Source organism: Xiphophorus couchianus, chromosome 4 (genome assembly GCF_001444195.1).
Source record: "Xiphophorus couchianus chromosome 4, X_couchianus-1.0, whole genome shotgun sequence".
Lineage (NCBI taxonomy): Eukaryota > Metazoa > Chordata > Actinopteri > Cyprinodontiformes > Poeciliidae > Xiphophorus > Xiphophorus couchianus.
This window is the reverse complement of record NC_040231.1, coordinates 31,084,787-31,106,725: the sequence shown is the minus strand read 5'-3', so window position 1 is coordinate 31,106,725 and position 21,939 is coordinate 31,084,787. Positions and strand designations below refer to the sequence as shown.

At 39.3% G+C, this 21,939-nt stretch overlaps 1 protein-coding gene and 1 long non-coding RNA gene across 3 annotated transcripts; one reads left to right on the top strand and one right to left on the bottom strand.

Annotated features, from left to right (window-relative positions):
- Positions 1-1,261: 1,261 nt before the first annotated feature.
- On the top strand, positions 1,262-21,717 carry LOC114143047 (adhesion G protein-coupled receptor G3-like). The gene is made up of 12 exons (XM_028014764.1): positions 1,262-1,397; positions 1,610-1,667; positions 1,962-2,046; positions 4,466-4,594; positions 5,438-5,569; positions 5,646-5,688; positions 5,776-5,864; positions 6,277-6,395; positions 20,130-20,410; positions 20,569-20,665; positions 20,758-21,077; positions 21,165-21,717. The coding sequence occupies exons 1-12, from the start codon at positions 1,343-1,345 to the stop codon at positions 21,278-21,280; spliced, it is 1,524 nt and encodes a 507-aa protein (XP_027870565.1). The 5' UTR covers positions 1,262-1,342; the 3' UTR covers positions 21,281-21,717.
- On the bottom strand, positions 13,422-16,574 carry LOC114143048 (uncharacterized). 2 transcript variants are annotated; one of them, XR_003595149.1, is made up of 4 exons: positions 16,242-16,574; positions 14,877-15,021; positions 14,314-14,406; positions 13,422-14,168 (listed from the first exon to the last, which is right to left on the bottom strand). It is a non-coding gene; the product is annotated as an uncharacterized LOC114143048 (long non-coding RNA). The 2 variants fall into 2 exon arrangements; XR_003595148.1 differs by having other exon boundaries at positions 14,314-15,021.
- Positions 21,718-21,939: the final 222 nt, after the last annotated feature.

Here is a 21,939-nt window from a genome sequence, read left to right as displayed (position 1 = left end):
TCCTGCTAATGACCTCATTATTTGACTCAGGTGTGTTGAAGCAGAGACGCATCTAAAAGCTACAGGAAACCGGACCTCCTGGTCTGGATTTGAAGATCAGTGTTCTGGTGTAATGGTTGATGTACAAACAAGCAGAAACGAACATAACTTGATACTTCCTGAAGGGGAGGTGAAGGGTGTATACACACACACACACACACACATATATATATATATATATATATATATATATATATATATATATATATATATATATATATATATATATATAGTATTTTGTCTGCAAAAAGTGGGAAGGAAAGTGGAGAGGATCATTGGGACTCCACTCCCCCCTACCCAGAACATTGCACACAGACGCTGCTTAGCCAGAGTAAACCAGATCCTCTCTGATTCCACCCGTCCTCTCCAGTGGCCAAAGCGATGTGTCTTTGTGCAACGACAATAAAATAAGTCTAATCTGTAACTGCAGCAAATTGATACAAGAGGTTGGAATGAAAATACATGGAGCCCTTTTGAGAGGTTCATTAAAAACCATGTATTATATCCGTTCAGGATAACGCAGCACAGTGTGTTGCTCTGTTATACAAAACCCTTGGTTACTGCTAAAATTGAGTGTGGATATTTTTAGAAAACTGTTTTTTACTGGTGACAGAGAAACATAACTTACCACAAGCACAGGAAAAGGCCGAGGCGATGGCAGCTGCAGATAAATTCATCTTCAGTTTTAGTGGTAGAACAGCCTTCACTGCTCCACTCTAATGAAAGCAGAAAAACAAAACCTGACTTGATGCTTTCATTTAAGAGTAGTAAAGTTGTCTGCATCCATATCACACCTGTTTCATCCTCCTTCCAAAACATACATGTTCCACTGTTCTCCTGAAACATAGGAAAGGAATCATTATTATTGTGGTAAAAGATTAACTGGATCGGCTCATTCAGACTTCTGACTGGCTGGTTTCCAGCTTTCACAAACAGGACCTGGTCTCCTAAAACTCTGACAATCACAGGGCCATGCAGAGATCTTTGGAGGGGAAGGGTCTTAAAGTTAAAAAGGGGCACATTGATCTTAAAACACTGAACAATTCTGTCCGTCTCTGTCGTTGTGTCCTTGGACAAGACACTTCACCCCCTTCCCTGCTGCTGGTGGTGGTGCTTCTGTCAGTGGTGGTCTTTAATTTAGAAATGTGTTACTTTTAACTATATTACTTATCCACTTAATCACTTCCTCCTCTCTGCCACCTCTCTCTCACCATGCGATCAAACCAGAAGTAAAGCAACCCTCAACCACCACAGCAACACGGCGCCTCAGTCTGTGATCAGTATCTGTTTGAGAAAGTCCAACATGAAGTGGATTATTCTTTATCTCCTAACACTTTGCTTCCCTACAACCAGAGCTGGTGAGTATTCTGGGATTTTGTAGTTTGAACATCACTTTAGTTGTTAATATATTCATCCAGGCTTAGTGCTGCTCATTGTTGTTATCTTCTGTCTGAATGTGTGATATTCAAATGGTTAGTCAGGTTTTTCTCGTACCTCTGGTTATTTCCGTTGTCATTTTTGTTTGCTATGAACAGTTCTGACTTTTTCATATTCTGTGTCCATTTTACAGGCTGTAACTCTCAAGTTATCATTGAGTGTATAAGACAGGTTAATGTAACGGGGATTGAGTAAGTAATCGTTCCGATGTCATGCTTATGGTTGAAGTTAAACTTCTGTTCTTACTCTTTAATGGCATCTTCCTTTTTCCATTAATAAATTCTAATTGTTGCAAGTTATTTTTTTCCTTTAAACTTGGTTTGCATTCAAATCAGCTTTTGGAAACAGCTATGTTGGCCAAAGAGGAGTACACAGTTCCTCCATTATGTTTTTGCTCTTGTGTTTGCTTACTGTGAAATTTGTGCTGAACTTGTTCTTGTGCTGCACCTCTATTTAAATGATTGATGTGAAACATTTCCTGATAGGTGCTATAGAAATGACGATTCAACCTGCAGACCAAGCCGTCAATTACATGACACTGTTAAGGTCAATGTGAGAGCATCAGTCCAGGTGAGGTGATCAGAGGTTAAAACTTTTTCTGTAACGCAAAAACACATGAGAAATTGTTGTTTTTCATGAAGTGAGACATTTCAAGCATTTGTTTCTGTGAATGCTTGAAAATTATGGCTTACAGATAAGCCCAAAATTAATTTTTCAGATAATCAAAAATGAAAAATAGCTCTTAACACAGAGGTGGTGTCCAAACTCTCTCTCTCTCTCTCTCTCTCTCTCTCTCTCTCTCTCTCTCTCTCTCTCTCTATATATATATATATATATATATATATATATATATATATATGTATATATAGTATATATACAGTACAGGCCAAAAGTTTGGACACACCTTCTCATTGAATTCAATTAGAAAGTGTGTCCAAACTTTAGCTCTGTACTGTATATATATATATATATATATATATATATATATATATATATATATGGGTGTCCACGTCCGTCTTTGGGCCGCGGATTTTCCTCAAAATTGTCTGACCTTGAAAAAAACACAGTGAAAGTTTATTGAGTTTTGCGATTTCTGGCAAACCATGTCCAGCTCAAGGACGCTGCATCCCTCAGGTCCTGTGTCAGAACTTTGCTGGGTTATTGAAGCAGCTTTCTTAAAGAACCCCTTCAGTTGTAAGTAACTTTTTATGCCTTTCCCTATTGTGTGTGTGTGTAGCCTGGTAAAAAAAAAAAAACAACCCCTTGTTCTATGCTTTGCATCGTCCAGAGAATCTGGGCTCTCGCCTATTGCTTCCTGTATGGGCGTGGCCTCTGTTGAGCTAAGATCCTGTGGGACTACCAGATCCAGACAGACAAAATGGTAATGGCGAACCAACCAGACATTGTCGTAGTGGATAAACAACAGAGGAAAGCCGTTGTGGTAGATGTAGCAATACCAAGCGACTGCAACATCAGGAAAAAGGAGCACGAGAAACTAGAGAAATACCAGGGCCTCAGGGAGGAACTGGAGAGGGCCTGGAAGGTGAAGACCACAGTGGTGCCTGTGGTCATCGGGGCCCTCGGGGCAGTCACCCCCAAACTGGATCAATGGCTACAACAGATCCCAGGAACAACATCAGACATCTCAGTCCAGAAATGTGCAGTCCTTGGCACAGCCAAGATACTGCGCAGAACCCTCAAGCTCCCAGGCCTCTGGTAGAGGACCTGAGCTCAGAGGATAAGAACCACCCGCGGTGGGTGAGAAGGGAATTTTTATATATATATATATATATATATATATATATATATATATATATATATATATATATATATATATATATAACAAAACTGTAATATATTGTACAACATATGCATCTAGGTCCATGCCATGGTGTGGCATGGAAGTGATCAACTTCTGGTTCTGCTGAGGTGTTAAAGAAGCCCATGTTGCTTTCAACTCGTCTTCACTGTTGGGGTCCAGAGTCTCATCGTCCTCTTGACAGAACCCCATAGACTCCATGGGGCTCTGGTAAGGCCAGTATTCTGGTCACCATAATGGTTCTTTGGTACATTTGGTAGTGTGAAGAGGTGATCAATCCTGCTGAAAAATGAAATCAGCATCTCTTTAAACCTTGTCAGCACAGAGAAGCAAGGAATGCTCTAAAGCTTCCTGCCAGATGAGTCTGGACTCGGTGAAAAGCGGTGAACATGTTTTGTATAGACCCATCCTAACCTGACCTCTTCAAGGAAACATAACACATCACCTTCAACTACTGACTCCAACATCAGTCTATGTGTTGTGAGCCTGTAAAACTCAGGAATGGTGTTTTCTTCCATCCTCGGAAGGTTATGATGTTGAGCACCTTTTTTATTTCCCAACAACCTCCAATTAACATCAGTCTGAATCTTCTTCAGCTGTGACCTTTTCTCCTTTCAGCGAGTGTCAGAAACCGTCTACTGAAGCTGTCCTGTAAACATAATGACATTTCTCTAAAATTCTGATTTTCTGAGAAACTGAATGGGCGATTTCAATGAGGTGTAAGCCATAATCATTAGAATGAAAAAAATATATTCAGCTGAAACCAGATATCAAATATAAAGACACATACAGCAGTTTTTTACTCTCATTGTGTGAAATTAAATCAGACCAAACTTCTCTGGTTTTAGATCGCCAAGATTATTTCTATTTAGTAATTGCCTCAACACTGAGAGGGAAAATATGTCTGAGGTTTATTTATTCAAATTCAGAAGCTGACGTCCTTTGCACTGCATGACTTGAGTCGAACATTTTGGGTTTTCTTCTACAATCTTTTCACTATAGCTTGCTGGAGTTCTGGTGTTTATGTTTATAAACTGTGTTCAAAGTTTGATGAAATGTTCATAAATGTTTTTAGGACGTAGTAAACCAGTAGACCGTATTTACAGGGCATGTTCTGAAACAAAACTGATTTTCTCTGAATAAAATCCTAATTAATGTCCTGGTATTAAGGTGGAAATACGCCCCATGTCCAATCACGAGGTCCGAATCCCATTATCAGCTCTTCGGGAACGGAAAAGAATACAGTCGATGGAAACCGTCCAGGTGGTTGCCTCGGTGATCAACATCACAGTATTTCAGGTGTGATTCTCTGATCAGGCAAGCGTAACATCCTTTACACATTTAGCTGGACTTCTAGCTGAAGTTGGTTGCCATTGTGAACACACCAGGTGGTTCTTTCCTTCAGGCTCATTTGCATTCATTTCCATTGTGATTTTTATTTTTATTTTTTGTTTTATAGTACAAAATGGAGGCTTTAGAGCAGGGGTGTCGAACTCATTTTCGTTTTGGGCCAAATCAAGATCATGACTGCTCTTGAAGGGCCGCTTGTGGTAGAAGGTATTGATAAAACCCATCCACAAACTGTTAAAATATCAATGAATTCTTAATAGAAAATATTATTGAATGTCTTTCATTCCCTCCAGGATTTTGAGATTCTTTTTGTGATTTTCTGCAAAAAAAAAATCAAAGTCTTTGTGGTACTAATTTGGAAATATTTGCGATGTTTACGCTTATTTATGATAGTAAATGCGACTGTTTATTACTCACTGCCTAGATTGTGGACTATATTCTGACATCAATTAAGGCTGAGCCGGGTGTTTCGTAAAATTAAGAAAGTTTTGGACAATTTTTGAGAAAAAACTGCAATAAACTTCCAATTGCTGGCGCAATTTGTTAATTTTTTGTGTATTTCCATAATAAGAAACTGGAGGGACTGATTGGAGCAGGAGCAAACAGATAGAAACTGATAGACACTTAATGTTTAGTCTAGAATCTAGAGGGCCACATAAAAAGTTATGGCGGGCTGGATTTGGCCCACAGGCCTTGAGTTTGACACCTGTGCTGTAGAGTCTATCCTTCTAGAGGAATACTAGTTTTAAAAGAGAGGATAATTCTGTCTCCTCCTCGCATCAAACTCCTCAGAACAACTCCGGTACGCAGCCGACTATAGAGGGAACTGTTTTAGGAGGACATGTCCTGTGTGTGAAGGTTGGAAACCAGCGAATCAGCAATCTTGCTGAGCCGGTCCAGTTAATCTTCTACCACAATAAAACGGTAATTGAATAAATACAATGATAAACACTTAAAAAACAAGAATTTTCCTTCATTTGATTCCCTTCCTATGTTTCAGGAGAACAGTGGAACATGTGTGTTTTGGAAGGAGGATGAAACAGGTGCAATATGGATGAAAACACTTTAACTATTCTTAAATGAAAGCATCAAGTCAGGATTTACATGTTTTGTTTTTCTGCTTTCATTAGAGTGGAGTAGTGAAGGCTGTTCTACCACTAAAACCGAAGATGAATTTATCTGCAGCTGCAACCATCTGAGCTTTTTCGCTGTGCTTGTGGTAAATCATGTTTTTCTGTCACCAAGAATCAACAGTTTTACATTTCCATATAGTGACATCTAAAAGTATTGGCATATTGTCACTTTCACCTAAAACTTAATTATTGTTGGAAGATTTTCCGAAACAGGCCAAAACATAAAATAGTGCATAATTGTTGCGTGGCAGGAATATCACAGATGGTTTTCAAATTGTTAACAAACACATATTTGGAAAAATCCCTTTGCATTTACATTCTGCCCCAAATCTATGAGAAACATTTGCTGCAGTTCCTACACTAGTTACACACACTGATCAGATTTGGCTGTGAATAGCTTAGCATCTCAGAGGTGAAAGACATAAACAGCAAACAAAATGTCTCCTGATGATTGATATAAAATGCATTTCAGTTAAACCTTATTTTTCCCCTGTATAGAATCCAGATTTGAAGGTGGATGAGGATCATGTTAAGGCTCTCAGCTACATCACCTACGTTGGATCGGCGCTCTCTGCCTTCTTTGCTTTCATCAGCCTGTTCATCTATGTTGGTCTGCAGTAAGTTTTCACTTTAACTTGAACCTTTTTTTTATTAATGTTGTTTCCACATATCATCTCCGATGTCCGCTGGACTTCGGGTTGCGCCGTGTCAGCTGTTTGGGATTCCCCGACGTAATTTCCCCTCAGAAAGCACCGAGTAGAATCCACTCTTTCTGATTGGCTACCTGTCACATTCAACAGGCTGAGTTAAAGCTCCCAGTCGGGAAAAACCCCTGATTTAGATCGGAGCGGCAACGACGATCTACCGCAGGGTGCTCAAACTTTTCTAGACCAAGATCTACTTTTTCTCTCACCAGCCGGCTGAGATCTAACTCTCATGACAGGAAGACATAAAAATTGTAAATTAAACTTTATTGACTTATTTTATATGCAAATATACATCAGTTATAGCAGAAATAATAAAGTGATAGAAAACCTAATGCAGTATATTTCTTCCTCAGTGAGATTCTCCTACCGTTTTACACACTCTCTCTCTTTTGTCGTTAAGCACGCCCGTTGCCGTGGCAACCGCCTGCGCCCCGCAAGCGGAGCTACGACGTTAAAAACATAACATTCAGTCCGTTACGATGTCAAGTTTCCAGGCTTGATATTTATTTCTCGATTATTGGTTGATTAGCTAATGTAAACTCCTGCTCTGCTAGTCAGTCGGTCTTTGAGTCGCTTTTTTTTTTTTTTTTGCTAATGGAACTGAAACGCACTGAATTGCGCAACACGTTGTTGAAACAATAATTACTGAGAATATAAATTTTAACAGGTTTTGTTGATTATTATTTGTTGATATAATTCTTTAATGAAGCTACAAACGTTTAGGACCTTAGTGAATATTTTGATAAGCGCATCAGAAGAGGAAGTTCTGGTCTCATCGTCCTGGCGGTGTTCAGTTTGTCACCAACTGTCGAGATCAACTCAAAACCTTCCAGTGATCGACGTATTGAGTATCCTGATCTACCGTAACACACCACACACTACAGGATGATCGGTTACGAAATCGTAAGCGACAATGTTAGAACGGCCGGCGTTCTAACATTGTCTTAAGGGGAAACATAGGGGCAAAAAAACCTTGTAGTGTGAATTATTGCATCAGGTAGTCAATGTGCCCATTTTCTCTATTTAAATCTAATTATTACTGAAGGGCAACATAATATACAGACTTCATAATCTGCACTCTTTTGGTTGAATAGCAGTATTTATTTCCACTTTGGCTTTATGTTGTTTAGTTTTTTTTTCAAGTAAATTTTTTGTTAATGGAGACTGAGAATCCACTTTGTTTCTGGTTGTTTTGTTTATTTTGTTGATCAGTTCCAGTGTTTAGTGTTCTTTTGAAATTAAAGTGTATCTATCTTTGGCAGGAAATCGCATGCATTATTACGTCATTTCCATTACATCAGTGTAAAAAGGTCTTCAAACAATATTATCGTTCACCGCAATAATTTCTGAGACAATTAATCGTTGAGCAAAATTTGTTATTGTGACAGGCCTAGGAATACCAAAGAATGACACGTGCCAGCTATGCTAACACTGATGTTTGAAAGCAGCCTAAAATGAACAGTAAAGCTCCTGTATCTGCGATGATAATAATGCTCCATACTCTAAAGTTCAACATTGAATTTCCGCCACTTCCTGGACACACAATTATCACGTTTAAACAAGATACGTATCACGTCTAAGACAAGTATCACGCTATTGCGTGATAGCATTCAAAATATTTTTTTTTTTGTGTGATAGCAATGCGCTGCCATACAAATCAAACCAAAATTAATACTGTTCCATCTGAGGACAGTCAGGAATAAAACCCACTTCCGTTTTTCAGTTGAATGTGTTTGGCTCATTTGTCTACACTGGGCCACACATATATACTAGCATGAACACCAACACACGCCTAATAGGATTAAAGATAAAAAAAAAGTGTGCAACACCCCCAGCCCCAAATGAAGGATTGTTTATTGGAAGTAAACCCTGAGTTTCACTGTAATAGCTGTATGCACAAACACAAACACACACACACACAAAGAGGACAGTGTAAGCTACAAAAACACACTCTTACAACCAGAACGTTTCAACTAAAAATAATGTTCACCTCTAAAAATATCAACTCTAATTCAAAACTATGCCCTAGTGTTTATATACAACAAATTCACAATTTCAATCGATTAAAAAATTAGAACCATCCTTATTTACAAAAGAAACATACCTTGTGCTTCTATCAAGGGGGCCGTTAATAACAAGACACATTTTAACACGTTGTTGTAACTTGTCTTCTGTTCCTTTCTGTCGTTAAGCTGCCATTCTACAACATATATAGAGCAAAATAAAAATAAAATAACATCAAATCAAAAACTGGAAGTCATATGTTATACAAAATAAAATGAGATAAAGGAACAAAGCGCTAAAGATGTCTAAATGAGAGACAGTTTAACCTGAGTTCATCCAACACTTTTCCTCATCAAAAATGTCTTTTGATGAGGAAAACAGTGTTGAGCAGATTTAATGGGAAACCAGGTGATTGTGTTTTGCACATTGTTAAGCCTATTTAAATTACAGCCACATTGGCTGAAGCTGGTCTAAATTGTTGGGAAAAGTTTCATTTGTCTTAATATGAATGAATTTATTTGGAAATGTTTTAATGGTTTGAAACATCTCCTTTACTAGAAGGTGTGAATCACTTCAGAGCTTTTCCTGGTTGCCATAGCAATAGCAACTAATGTTACACTTCTACCTAACTGATGATGTCATTAGGATCAGATGCTTTGTGTCATAGGTCTATGACATCAGCTCTGAAACCTCTTAAATAGTTTGTCACTTGTGTTCTAGAGCCAGACTTGCAGAACCCAGCGGATTTATAGTGAATTGTTCTCTTTGCACCGTGAGACAGAAACGGAAGATGGACTCCCCTCGTTTACCCAAGATTAGTATTCCTATGGTAAGGACAAAGAAGATACAACCAAATGAAGAACTGTACCAAGCTTTGCGACTTCGAGAGCAGGAAGAATCTTCAAACACCGTTGTTTCATACTGGAAGATATATACAAAAAATGCAGAACATGAACGAAAAATGAGACAAAGAGCTGTGTCCACAGCTAATTGCAATGAGGTTATTGGGAAAGACAAACATGACAAACAGTTTAAGAAGCCTTTGTCATGTAAAAAAGAACAGAAACCCATCATACAGGACCTGAAGAAAAAAGAAGTTGCAAAAGACACTTTAGAGGAGAACATGTTTTCTAAAGAAATGGCTATGCGGGAGACAAATGAAGACTTTCCTTCTATATCTGTGTTTCAAAACCAGCGTGAGATGAGACTTCCTGAAAAGGTTCTTTCTCAACAAGATTGTAAGAAGATTGTTTACGACAATCTAGACGAAATAAAGAGGAAAGAAGCTGCCAAATACATTCTTCTGGAGAACAAGCGTTGTGCAGAGAGGGCCAATCAGCAGTTACTCCAGAAGTTGCAAGAGGAAAGAGAAAGGAAGCAGAAAGATGAAATAAAACAGTCTCTGACTGATACCTGGGATGCTCAAATTCTATATAAACAACAGAAGGAGGAGAAACAAGCTAAACTTGAAAGGCAATACAGGGCTGCCATGATTGAGTCAGATAGACTCCATCAAACTGAGGAAATTGAGACGAGGAGACGGAAGAAAGAGCAATGCCGGAAATTTTTGAGACAGAATGAGACTCTGCGTACCAAAGAAAAAAAGAAATCTAGTGATTACAGTTTAGAGGACGTACTGAAGAAATGTGATGTTCTTTTACAGGAAAAGCATTGTGACATGTTTTACGAGGATGAGACTGCCACATTGTCACATAAAATACAGCAGCAACAGAAAACTCCAAAGCAAAACCCTCTGGCTGATGAATTGGCTGCCAGACATAAACGCAAAGAGAAAAAGAAGAGGGAAATGGACAGGGCTGAAAGGCAAGGGATTCTTCCTGGATATCGAGGTGAGGAAAGTAGAGAGAAGAAGGCGGCTCAGCAGAACCTGAAGACACAGAACAACGTTACTGAGCCAGAAAGAGCTGTTCATCATCAATCGGTCGTTCTAGATCGTGACAGTCACTGTGACATTGCTGATAACAACACAAGTCTTGAAATACGTAAAAAAATTGTGTACGACCAACTTTCACTTATAAAGAAAAAAGAAGATATGAAAAGGACTTCTATGGAGGAAAAGTTAATGGAAGACTTTAAACATCGGGAAGCTGCAGAGCAGAAGGTTGAAAAACTGGAGAAGGAGAAAAAAGCTGCAGCTAACATTTGTCTGATTGATTCGTGGGGTTCCCAGATACGACGCAAACAGCAGGAGAAAAAGGAACTTCGTGAGGCTGAGAGGAGAGACATGCTGTCCTTAATTGAGCTGGACAGAGTGTGTGGAGGTGAAAGTAGAAAAATCAGCCATCAGAAATGCAAACAGCCTGTTCAGGGGACTCTGCCAGCAGCAAGACCAGGGAGAAGCAGCTCCAAGTCCTGTGCGGGAAAAACCAGCAATGCTTGCAGATCTTCACAGAGTCGTCAGAAGGTTAGCAGTACCACGCCTGTCAGACTTCCCTCACTGGACTCTAGCTCTATACACCTCCCTGAGGATTGCCAAGAGACTGAGAATGACATTGTAAAACTCCCATCCATTCCCATACAAAATGAATAATTGTTTCTCAGCTGGCCAAGGAATGCGAGGGGATTCCCCTGGAGCTGAGGAGAGGGAAGTCTGGGCCTCCATACTTAGGCTTCCGCCCCCACGACCCGACAAGCAGAAGACAATGGATGGATGGATGGATGGCTCTTCAAACCAGTCTTTCCTTTTGTCTTCTGCCTGTCTGTGAAAACAGCGGCTATCACTTTTCGTTTACATTACATCTTTGTAAGATTGTTAGCTACGTCAGACATATGAGGCCTTATCTTTGAAGGTAGCATACAGGGTATTAGTAAGTTTAAGTTATTGTTAGTCATTTTAACAAAAGGTTTTCTCTGGGTGCTCCAGTTTTCCTACAAAAACGATAGACAGACCAATAGATAGATAGATAGATAGATAGATAGATAGATAGATAGATAGATAGATAGATAGATAGATAGATAGATAGATAGATAGATAGATAGATAGATAGATAATTGTCTTTATTAGTAAAATTAAGTAATCCTACTTCAAATATAAGTTTTCTCTGGGTGCTCCAGTTTCTCTAAAAACACAAGTCACAGACAGACATTGTAATTTGCTCTCTTAGTAAAATCAAATAATCTTGCTTTAATGGGATAGACAGTTTGTATTTTAAGGCTGTCCATTTTTTTTGACTTGACGGGATAAAAAAAACTAAATCTTGTCATAATCTGTCTTTACTCATTAACTTTTAAACTAATAATAATGAAATATTCAGTTGCATTTCACTTTCAATGGGATTCTTTATTCAACAAACTGAACAGAGAATCCAAATCAAGCAGATGAAGACATGTAGATTCTTTTCCACAGTGACAACCAGCTGTGGCCCCAGTAACTGCATATGAACAATGAAATTAAAGGATTAAATTATGAATGATTCCCCTGCTGTGACCTGAACACACACCAACCTAAATTTTGTACCTGCTTATGCGTAATCAAGCGTATAAATGTTTTGATGTTGATCTGAAGCTGAAGTCCTGCTCTGCTGCCGCACTGAAGACTAGAATTACTAGCACCACTTTAGATAAAGTTTTGAAATCAGAGAATAATTTCTCCAACAGAAGCGATCAGAAGACAAAAATATTCTGAACAAGGAGTTTTAGTTATTCTGAAATCCCTCACTTCAGCAGAACCTCCTGCACCAGACAAAGTCATGTCTACAAATCTTCAAAGGTCAGCTCCAGGATAGCGAGATGCATTTAGTTAAGTGTCCAGGTCAGAGAAGATACTCAGATTAGATGCTTTTTTATTATTATTGATTTATTTAGTCACCTACACAATGTGTTCTGTACGTAAAGTTGAAAATATTTACGCATCTGCTGCACCAAATGGTCAGGTGTGTAAATTCTGATCTGGCAAAATGACAGATGGACTTCATATTTTTTTCTGTCAGCATTACAGAGAACAAAGACTGAGAGTATTCAAATAAGGCAATCCCTGCTTCATATTTACAAAAGAAACTTAGTTTTCCTTCTTATGTGTAATATTTAAAATGTCTAAATTGAGAGTAATGTGGAACCAAAGTCAAACTCTTTGTGTTGCACAAACTGGGTAATAATAAGGCTGATTCTGAGAATTGTGAACAAGTGGTTTTTCATGGGTAGAAGTGTCACATACCACAACCATTTATGCACAAGTATAAATGTCATGAAGTCCCTCTGTCATCATAGTGTTCTGTTATGAATCCTGTGCCCTGGCTATAAAAGGGTTATGGTGCGAGTGTGCAAACCAACCACCAAACCAAAACAAGCAAGGTGTAGAAACTGGCTGGTACCCAATGCTATCATATCCTGTGACGTATATCCTGTGGTGAAAGAAGCTGCAATGCCACACATCAAGAAAGAAGCCAGTACTAAAAAAAAAATCAATAAAAATAACACAAAAAGCCAGAATCTTGTGTCAGTCAGAGTTTGCAAATACTCTGACTGAACTTCCCCAAAATGTGGCATCACAAAAACATTCTGTGGAAATATTGAAACATTGAAAGCAGCCATCTCAATATGCGGTTCGGTTTTACCCCAGGTAGTGAGCTTCTCCATTATACTGTCTGTTCCTCACTACACTGTAAAAAGTGTGGCCTGGCTTAAATTAAAAAAATTGATGTCCATTTGTTGCATCTAAAATATTTGACTTCACAGAATCTAAATAAAGTGGTTTGGTACAACATGACTATTTAATTTTGACTTAAACCATATTACTTTACTTGATCCAATATTAATTCTTCACCTTTATCCAAGTTAAATTATTTACATTTCAGTTTTGGAACCAAACTAAAATATTGAAATTGAACCAATCAAATATATATACATTGCGCCAAACTAATATTCAGGCATTACACCAGTTAATTCATTGGCACCATGAAAGTCTTTTTTTTAATATTTCATAAACTTGGTTTCAAAAACAATTTGCATCACTCACATCACACTTAACACACTCCAGCAACAGTTTTTTTTCAAAGTCATTTATTCCTCACAAGTACAAAAGGACAAAATAAAGTTGCATGTTCAGACAAACAAATATAAACATGTCATTGTTGCTCTATATCAGAGCAATGAAATAAAGACAATATGGCTTACCAAGCTAAATTAAATGGACGGAAAGTATCCACTGTTGTTGTACTGTTCAAACACATCTGAACTTGAAGGAATGTTGCATCTCTAAACATCATCAAAGAACTAAAATTCCAACAAAAGCACTCCATGAAAGTGACCCTGTATAACAAAGTGCTGCTGAGGTGGTCTACCTCTTAAATAGAAGCCAGTGGCAACTACATGCACACATTAAGCACACACAAATATACACTACTGTGCAGTTATGAGTTCACCACTGAGTTTGTGAATCTTGGAAGTCATCTTGTTGGAACCAAGCTCCATCAGGATCTTCTGAAGGGCCTCAAAGGTGAACCTGAAACCCTGTGGATACTCCATGTTAAGAGCATAGCAAAGTCCAAAGAGCATTGCCACTCCGGCTGCAAGAGAAGGCAACTCATTGAGGACTTCCTCACCATCAATGACAATCCCAACGTCTTGGGGCTGCTGTAGAAGGCTTGAATTCTCTCTGAAGACGAAGACTGCCATGATGGTCCTCTCCAGCTCCTGCTCGGCTTGATCTTTCTGGGAGACCTGAGGCAAAATATACAAAATATGCAACTGAACAACTGGAGTCTGGCACACCTCATTAATCACTATATACTGTATAATGGCATAGGTGGTCTCCCGTGATGAATAAAGTTAAATCATCATTGTGACAGAAAATATCTGGACATACCATGTATTCCTTTATAAGGTCCTCAACATGTTCTCCCAGGTAGATGATGAGAGCTTTGAGGATACACTCCCTTCTGAAATCTGCATCAGCACCCTTTAGGGACAATCAAAATGGTTATTATGCGATGTGTAGACTAGTCTAGCAACTTCATTCCCAGCTCTAACATAAACAGTGCTTTTACAGTGTGCGCCTGGTCAATATTGAATCCATGGCAGACTAATTGAAAGCAGTGAAAATGTAAAGCCATTCTAGTACATCTGCCAGAGGCCACTGGTAGTCCCTCTTTAAATATGAAGACAGACTGGATGGCTCCTGTTTGGGTTCCTATAGTCTCAAAGTATCTTTGGTGCAGTGACAGGTGCACAAATTATTTTCTATGCGCTACTACACATTAATGTACTCATAGGTGGCACATGTTTTTCTTTTTTAAATGGTTGATAGTGAATATGGTGCAAAACGACTTGGCACACAATAACAATGCCATGTACATCATCTGCACATCCTCTTCATGTAGAAGGATTGAGGGCTGTCGTTAGTGGCTAATTATATACTGCACATCATACCTGGTCAAGAAACTCAAGGATTGTGGCAGTTTTTGCTTTAGTGGTCCCGCCTATTTAATCCACCGATGGTCAATTCTCAAGTGTCTCAGTATCTCAGATCTTCTTGAAAAATGCTCGCTGCATTCTTTGCATTTCCACATCCAACCTGAAAAGAGGAAAGCAGACCAGTAAATATTTAGAAAATGCAATGAACAGAAATCTTAGTTTGTTTAGTTTTAATGACAGTCTGGTAATCTATATACCTAAATACAATGTTGAGTCTAGCGGTAGTAAAGAACATTGAGCTGCATGTTTTGTATGAACTAAGATATACACAGAAATCCATTCATTCAACATCATTATAGCTACTACTGCGCTCTTACAATCAGAGCCACCCTAATGTAAAAATGACTGCAGGCAAATGCAACACTGTACTTGGCCCCCTCTCCCCTTCATTAGGGATTTGCTTTAATAGAGTAAGCTTGGCTGAAGCTGGCATGTTCACTTTTTGAAGCACCCTGCCTGCCACACTGATCTTGCAGACCACTTCGACTGAAATAAAATTAATTAATTAATTAATTAAATCGTTTGGTCCACTTAATCTCGTCTCCATATTCATTTGGTTTTTCTGAACGTTGCAACCCAACAGTTTTACTGGCTCAACGATATTTTAACAACGTGCGAAGTCACACTTCATAAGATACCTGCCAGCATGCCATGACATATCTCTGAAAACACAATGCATTCGGAAAATGAAGTTCTTAACCTACAGTAAATGGGGCAGTGTCGTGAACAAAATGCCTGAAAACCAGTTGTAGAGCCGAACAAAAAGTTGAAGGCTTAACAAGGAGATTCGCTTACCGAGAGCATATCCTGTGCAACCATTTTAACAGTTGGACAAGCCAGCATGGCGAACACTGGGAAACATCACCTACCATACCATACAAGTATAATGCATGCACAAAACACCATTCATTTTTAACGGGCCTCGCTACCATTAACAAACTGGGACTTTACAATCATAGTGGTATAAACACACTAGACTAACTAATTGCTAACATGGCTTAACATGTGTTGAGCTAGTCAAATTCACGGTGTAGCCGAGCTAACCGTGGTGGAAACTTGATTGGTAACGAATTATGCCTACCTTGATTAATTCCAGCTACAACCGAACAAAGTACACATAGTTATATTTCTCGTGAAATATGTGTAAGTTCAGAAATTACACCACATTTAACCCGGTGAAAAAAGAAAGCGTTTACTGGGATACCCACATTTAGGCGGGACCTTCAGCTTGCTAACCAGGTGACATTAACTCAGTCTTTTGCATTAATACAATTGTAGGCTTGTTAAGACACGTTTACATCAGTTTAGTTTAGTACTTACCGCAGGTTTATTCTTTGATGACGTGCTGGGACGTTAATCATTCTTTCTTCCCCATGCAGAAACGGACGAAGCTCTCCAAGCACTTCTCCCCAACTTCTTCTCACGTGACTCAGATTGAAAATATGACATCATTTCCTTTCAGTATGTTTTGAGAGGAACCAAAATATTTGCTTTCTTTCCTTCAGAAGTGTTATTAATTCAGTCTGAATCAAAATTGACACCTCAGAATGCAAAAAAATAGACTTTCACAACCAAGTCAATTATTTTACAATGTATTCAATGGTAGTTATTAGCTTGAATGAACAACTCTGTGCTTCACTTTTTCCAGTGTATGGAGGGTGGGCTGTGAGTGCTGAGCAGGTTTGGTCAACTCTCCACTGATGTTTGCAGTGATACTCAGCAATGGAGAACGTCCAGGTTCTGGTTCTGATAGACTGAAACCCAGATGTTTAGGCCCACGCAGTGAACAGTTGCGAAAGCCTATTGTAATCGCAGGATTTCTTATTATTTTTCCCACAAAGTATGCAGCCTTTTGGAGGCTTTAACATATGCAAAAACTCACCAAACTTCACCCAAAATTGGCCCCAAAGTAAAATTTTTAGTTTCTAGTGTCCAGTCCTCAAGGGCCAGTGTCCTGCAACTTTTAGATGTGCCTCTGCTGCACCACACCTGAATAGAATAATTAGATCATTAAGGCTCTGGAGAACTGATCTACACAAAGAGGAGTTAATTAAGACATTTCATTCCAGTGTTTTGTAGCTGTGGCACATCTAAAAACTGCAGGACAGTGGCCCTTGAGGACTGGAGTTTGACACCTGTGATCTAGTGGAATCGCAAGTGGGCGTGGCTAAACTGCTCTACAGCGCCCCCTAAAGTGAGATGGGACAAACAGTAGATAGTAGAGATCTGAAATTTGGTATGTATGTAGATCTCCCAAAATTAAGAAAAAAGTCTCTTGGAGGTACCCCCTAAAATGTACAGGGAGGCAGCCATTTTTGATAAGAGGGCAAATTTTGGCCATTTTTCACTTCTACTCACCTCAGACTTTAACAAACTCCAGGGGATTTTAAGCTATCGACTTATTTTTAGGTCAGGGTGAAATTAAGGGGTGGGACTTTGAAAGTTATCAAAAAATCTGAGTTTTCATATATGTTCAGTGGGCGTGGCCAAGCGGCAAACTTGGTATTCTCGCCAAAGCAAACAAAACGCTATAACTTTCACATGAAAAGGTCAGTTGGCACCAAACGTAGCATGACTGATTCAGGCTGGATGCCTGACAATCCTGTGTCATCACAGTATGACGTCATCTAAGCTCCACCCCTCAGAACAGGAAGATACTTTTTTTCTTAAATAGCTCCATCTCTGACCCCCTTGCCCTGATCAAGAAAATGTTGTGTACAAAGACAGATGACTAGTTGGTCTCACGTGCTTTAAAGCTCAAAGAGTTTTCGATGGGGCGTGGCAGTGGCAGCCCTGCAAAGTCACAGGTGACACTGTTAACGTACGTTTTGCTCTAAATTCCACATACTTAAGACGACCTGCACCACACTCACCTTGATCAATCCTTAGGCATTGTAAAATTCAAGAAAATATACTTAAATTTAAACTGACTAATAATTCTAGACCTTACCTGTCAGTGGGTCATTCTCACACCACCGAAATAATTTACACTCTGTTCTCAAAACCTATTTCTCACAGGAAGATGAGTCAGATTGAACAGTTTCCTTTCACAATTTCTTTGGTAAATAATAATCATCTTATTTGGAACTGAGAACCAAATGTCAACATCACATCAGTTTAACAAGTCAAAGTAACATTCACACAAACCTGATGTTTTGAGATTGCTTTAGCCCTGGCATTTGTTGAATTAGCTGATAGCTTAAGCCAGGCATGTCCAAAGTCCGGCCCGGGGGCCAATCACGGCCCGCGGTCAGATTTCATACGGCCCGCAGCTTCGGTCTTATAATGTATTATTTATGGCCCGCCTGCACCGTGAAACAGAATAAATAAATCATAAAACTTGAAACTGTAATTCCTCCTTTCACCAAATGGTGGCAGCACCACTTTAATACTATCAGTCTCTGCCTCCGTGCAGCGAACCGCTCTCCACTCATTTCTGCCATGGCCACTGCAAAGAAAACGAGGAAAGTTTACAGTGAAGGCCGCCGCTTTCAAGAGAGATGGGAATTATAACACTTCTTCACTGAAAATCAAGGCAATTGTGCTTGTCTAATTTGTGAGACGGTTGCCTTGTTTAAGGATTTCAATGTAAAGAGACACTACCAGACTAAACATGCTAACACATACAACAAGCTAACAGGAAGTGACCGTGCTGAAAAAGTGAAGCAGCGATTCTTCACGCGGGCCTGTGAGTCAAAAGAAAATACCACCAAAGCAGCTACGAAGTTAATGTTAATAGCTAAACATGGCAAACCTTTTACTGAAGGTACATTTATCAAAGACTGTGTTATGAAAATGGTGGAGAACATTTTGCCCTGAGAAGAAGCAAGAATTTGAGAAAAATGTTTGCCTGGCAGTAACAGTGTGGCACTGAGAGTTGAGGACATGAAACTGAGTGTTTTGAACGGTAACGTCTGTCATTATCAGCAGTGAAGAGCCAAAAGAACATTTATGGCACTTAATTTTATTAAACTCTTGAGTAAGATTTGGTTATGAACCTGTAGATATAGTAAATGATGAGCAAAATTCACTTGTTTTAAGATTTAATAATAACAGACAACTTTGCATTACTTATAACTCCTGTTTAAAATGTTTTTGAGGCAAAGATATTTTTAAACTCATGTAAATTTAAGGTATTTCATACAGTTTGTTCAATGTTATCTGACTCTCCAGATATGAAAGAAAGGCAGAATTTGGGTTTTTAGAGTTATTCTCATTTGCCTGAGTGGCTTATATTTGGTTATTTTGTCATTTGAAAAATAAAGATAATTGTGACAATGAAAATTGTTTTATAACAGTGTGTGAAACCTTTGTAGTTAAAAAATGTCCGAACAAACTATTGGCCCCCGGGCATCTTCACTTGATCAAATCTGGCCCTCTTTGCAAAAAGTTTGGACACCCCTGGCTTAAGCTAATTCAACAGTTAGCTTAAGCTTATTCAACTAAGCCTTTAGTTAGTGTAAAACCATGAGGATTTACACTAACTAAAGGCACCATGAGAAAAATACACTAAAAAAATAATAAACTACTGTGGATAAACTAATAATCTTTGAAAAGAAAATTACTAAAGAACTCTAGAACTATTTCTTTAAATCACCACAGAAGCAGCCACCTACAGCTGGAACAAAACAAAAACTCCTCAAATGACTCTGGTCTCATTTTTGTTTAGTTTGAGTGGCAACAGAAATATGGCAGGAGTTCAGAGAAATTGAGGGAGTCATGGAGACTCACAAGAAGATTCACAACATCTTTGGGTCCAAAACAGTGGAATACATGGAAAATAAGTAATCAGTTCTGACCCAGCCAATTGCTGCAGGTTACTGTGGTGTTTGGTTCAGAAAACTCTTCAAAGGATGTTCTAAATAAAACTTTAAAGGTTTACTGCCTGAATTGTGCGATTGACCAACTCCAATCATTTGATTTGTTGCATTGCACAGCAAGACTTCAAGGTGAACTGTAGTCATGTAGGAAATGTCAGAGTCAGCAAAAATTTGCATCTGCATTATAAAACTAACAACACATCTCTGGGTGCACAGATAAAGCCTCCATGTATGGAGGCCTCAGTCACAGCCATCACAGGCTGCAAGTCTTACCCCTTTATCACAACCCACTTTTCTGTTTAGTCATTAGCAAATAAAGGCCACTAGAGCCAAAAATATCCTTTAAAATTAAAAAGCAAACAATTCATTTCTCTCTTGTCTCCTTTAGTCGACGACGTTCGGAAAAGGCCCTCAGCATCCACATGCAGCTAACAACAGCGTTGTTGTGCCTCCACCTCGGCTTCCTGAGTGGCAGTTTCTGGTCTTTTCTGCCAGATGAGAACAAGTACAGCTGGGTTTGTGGAGGTCTGGGCCTCTTCCTGCACTGGTCTCTGCTGGCCACCTTCACCTGGGTGGCTGTGGAAGGATTCCACCTTTACCTTCTCCTCATCCGAGTCTTTAACATCTACGTCAGAAGATACCTGCTCAAACTCTGCCTGGTGGGATGGGGTGAGTTTGGGACTCTGGTTGGGAGCAAGAAGCTAATTGCTCCAAACAATTAATTGATTTTTGCTGCATAAACAAATAGTGGCTAGATTAAGTTTTGTTTTTGACCTTGATTCTAATGATATAGCTGCGGTTTGTCCTTCCTCTTGCTTTCTCCTCAGGTTTTCCTACCCTTGTTGTGGCAATTTGTGGGCCTTTACGTGTCTATGGCAGAAACACTCTGAAATGGAGGGATTCCAACAACCAAACATCAGAAATGTAAGACATTTCCATGAGTTCACATGTGCAACCGAGTCAGTCAATGAAACAACCAAACGACAAAAGTCTCTGTTTTGTTACTTCTTGAACAGATGCTGGATGAATAGTGACATCCCACAGACAAAGTTGGTCACGTACATCACTGTGGCTTTTCTTTGCCTGGTGGTTCTGTATAATACCTGCATGCTGTTGCTGGTGGTGTTTAAAATGCGGGAGTTACGACGTGGCAGAGGAGACCGCGAGTCCAGCGACTGGAAGAAGATGAGCAAGGAGAAAGAGTCCAGGTTATGGAAGGACGGCGTCACAGTTCTCGGCCTCAGCTGTGTACTGGGGTTACCATGGGGACTAGCCATCCTCACCTATGTTAACTTACCTGGAATCTACTTGTTCACCATCTTTAACTCTCTGCAAGGTCAGTCAGTATATGCGACGCTAAATGTTGGTATCCACTGACAGGTTGATTCACCTGAATGATTTACTGGTTCTTTTGTCTGTTCAGGTCTATTTATCTTCCTGTGGTCAGTGGCTTTATCATGCAAGTCTCGATCAGAAAACAACTCTTCAGTCCGAGATCCTTCCACCCAGAAAATGATGACAACCAGCTTCAATAACTGAATCACTGATTTTTGCTGTATGAACAAAAAGTGCCTATATTAGGTGTTGACTGACTAGTGGATTCCTTTTATATGCATTATAATATTGCATACAATGACTATTTTTGCTAATGTTAGACTTTTCTATAAGATTTGTTTAAAAAGAAACACCGGAAAGTCACAAAAGACCACTGGTCTCACTACTATCAAACAGAACACAAAATGACATAATATAATAATACCCTATTCCCCCCTACATAGAAAATCCTTAGTCGTAAAACTGCTTTTGTTTGTGTTAGTTCCTGGGGTCTCCTAATCTTATCAACACCAGCCCCCTTGCTTTTGTTTTGTGTTAATAAAAGGCAAGCTCTACTGCAGAGTTTCAGAACATATGGTGAACTGTTCAGAGGAGCAGTTTGCTGTGTCTTCTCCTTCTGCAGAAGCTTGGCTGAAAGCTCATAAACGTCGTCTGTGGTTCTTTCTTTGTATTTAGGTAAACAAAAAATACCTATCATTTTGGTGCCGTGACCCGGATCTCAGCATACCCGTTCGCTGACAGACCTAGAACGACGCGATGAACCGTGCACGGCCAGAGTCAACAGGACTTGGAAACAAAGTCCCGGGAAGTAACTTCTTCGCTGGGCCAGCCCCTAGGTCTGACTTTGTTTGTCAGCAGCGGAT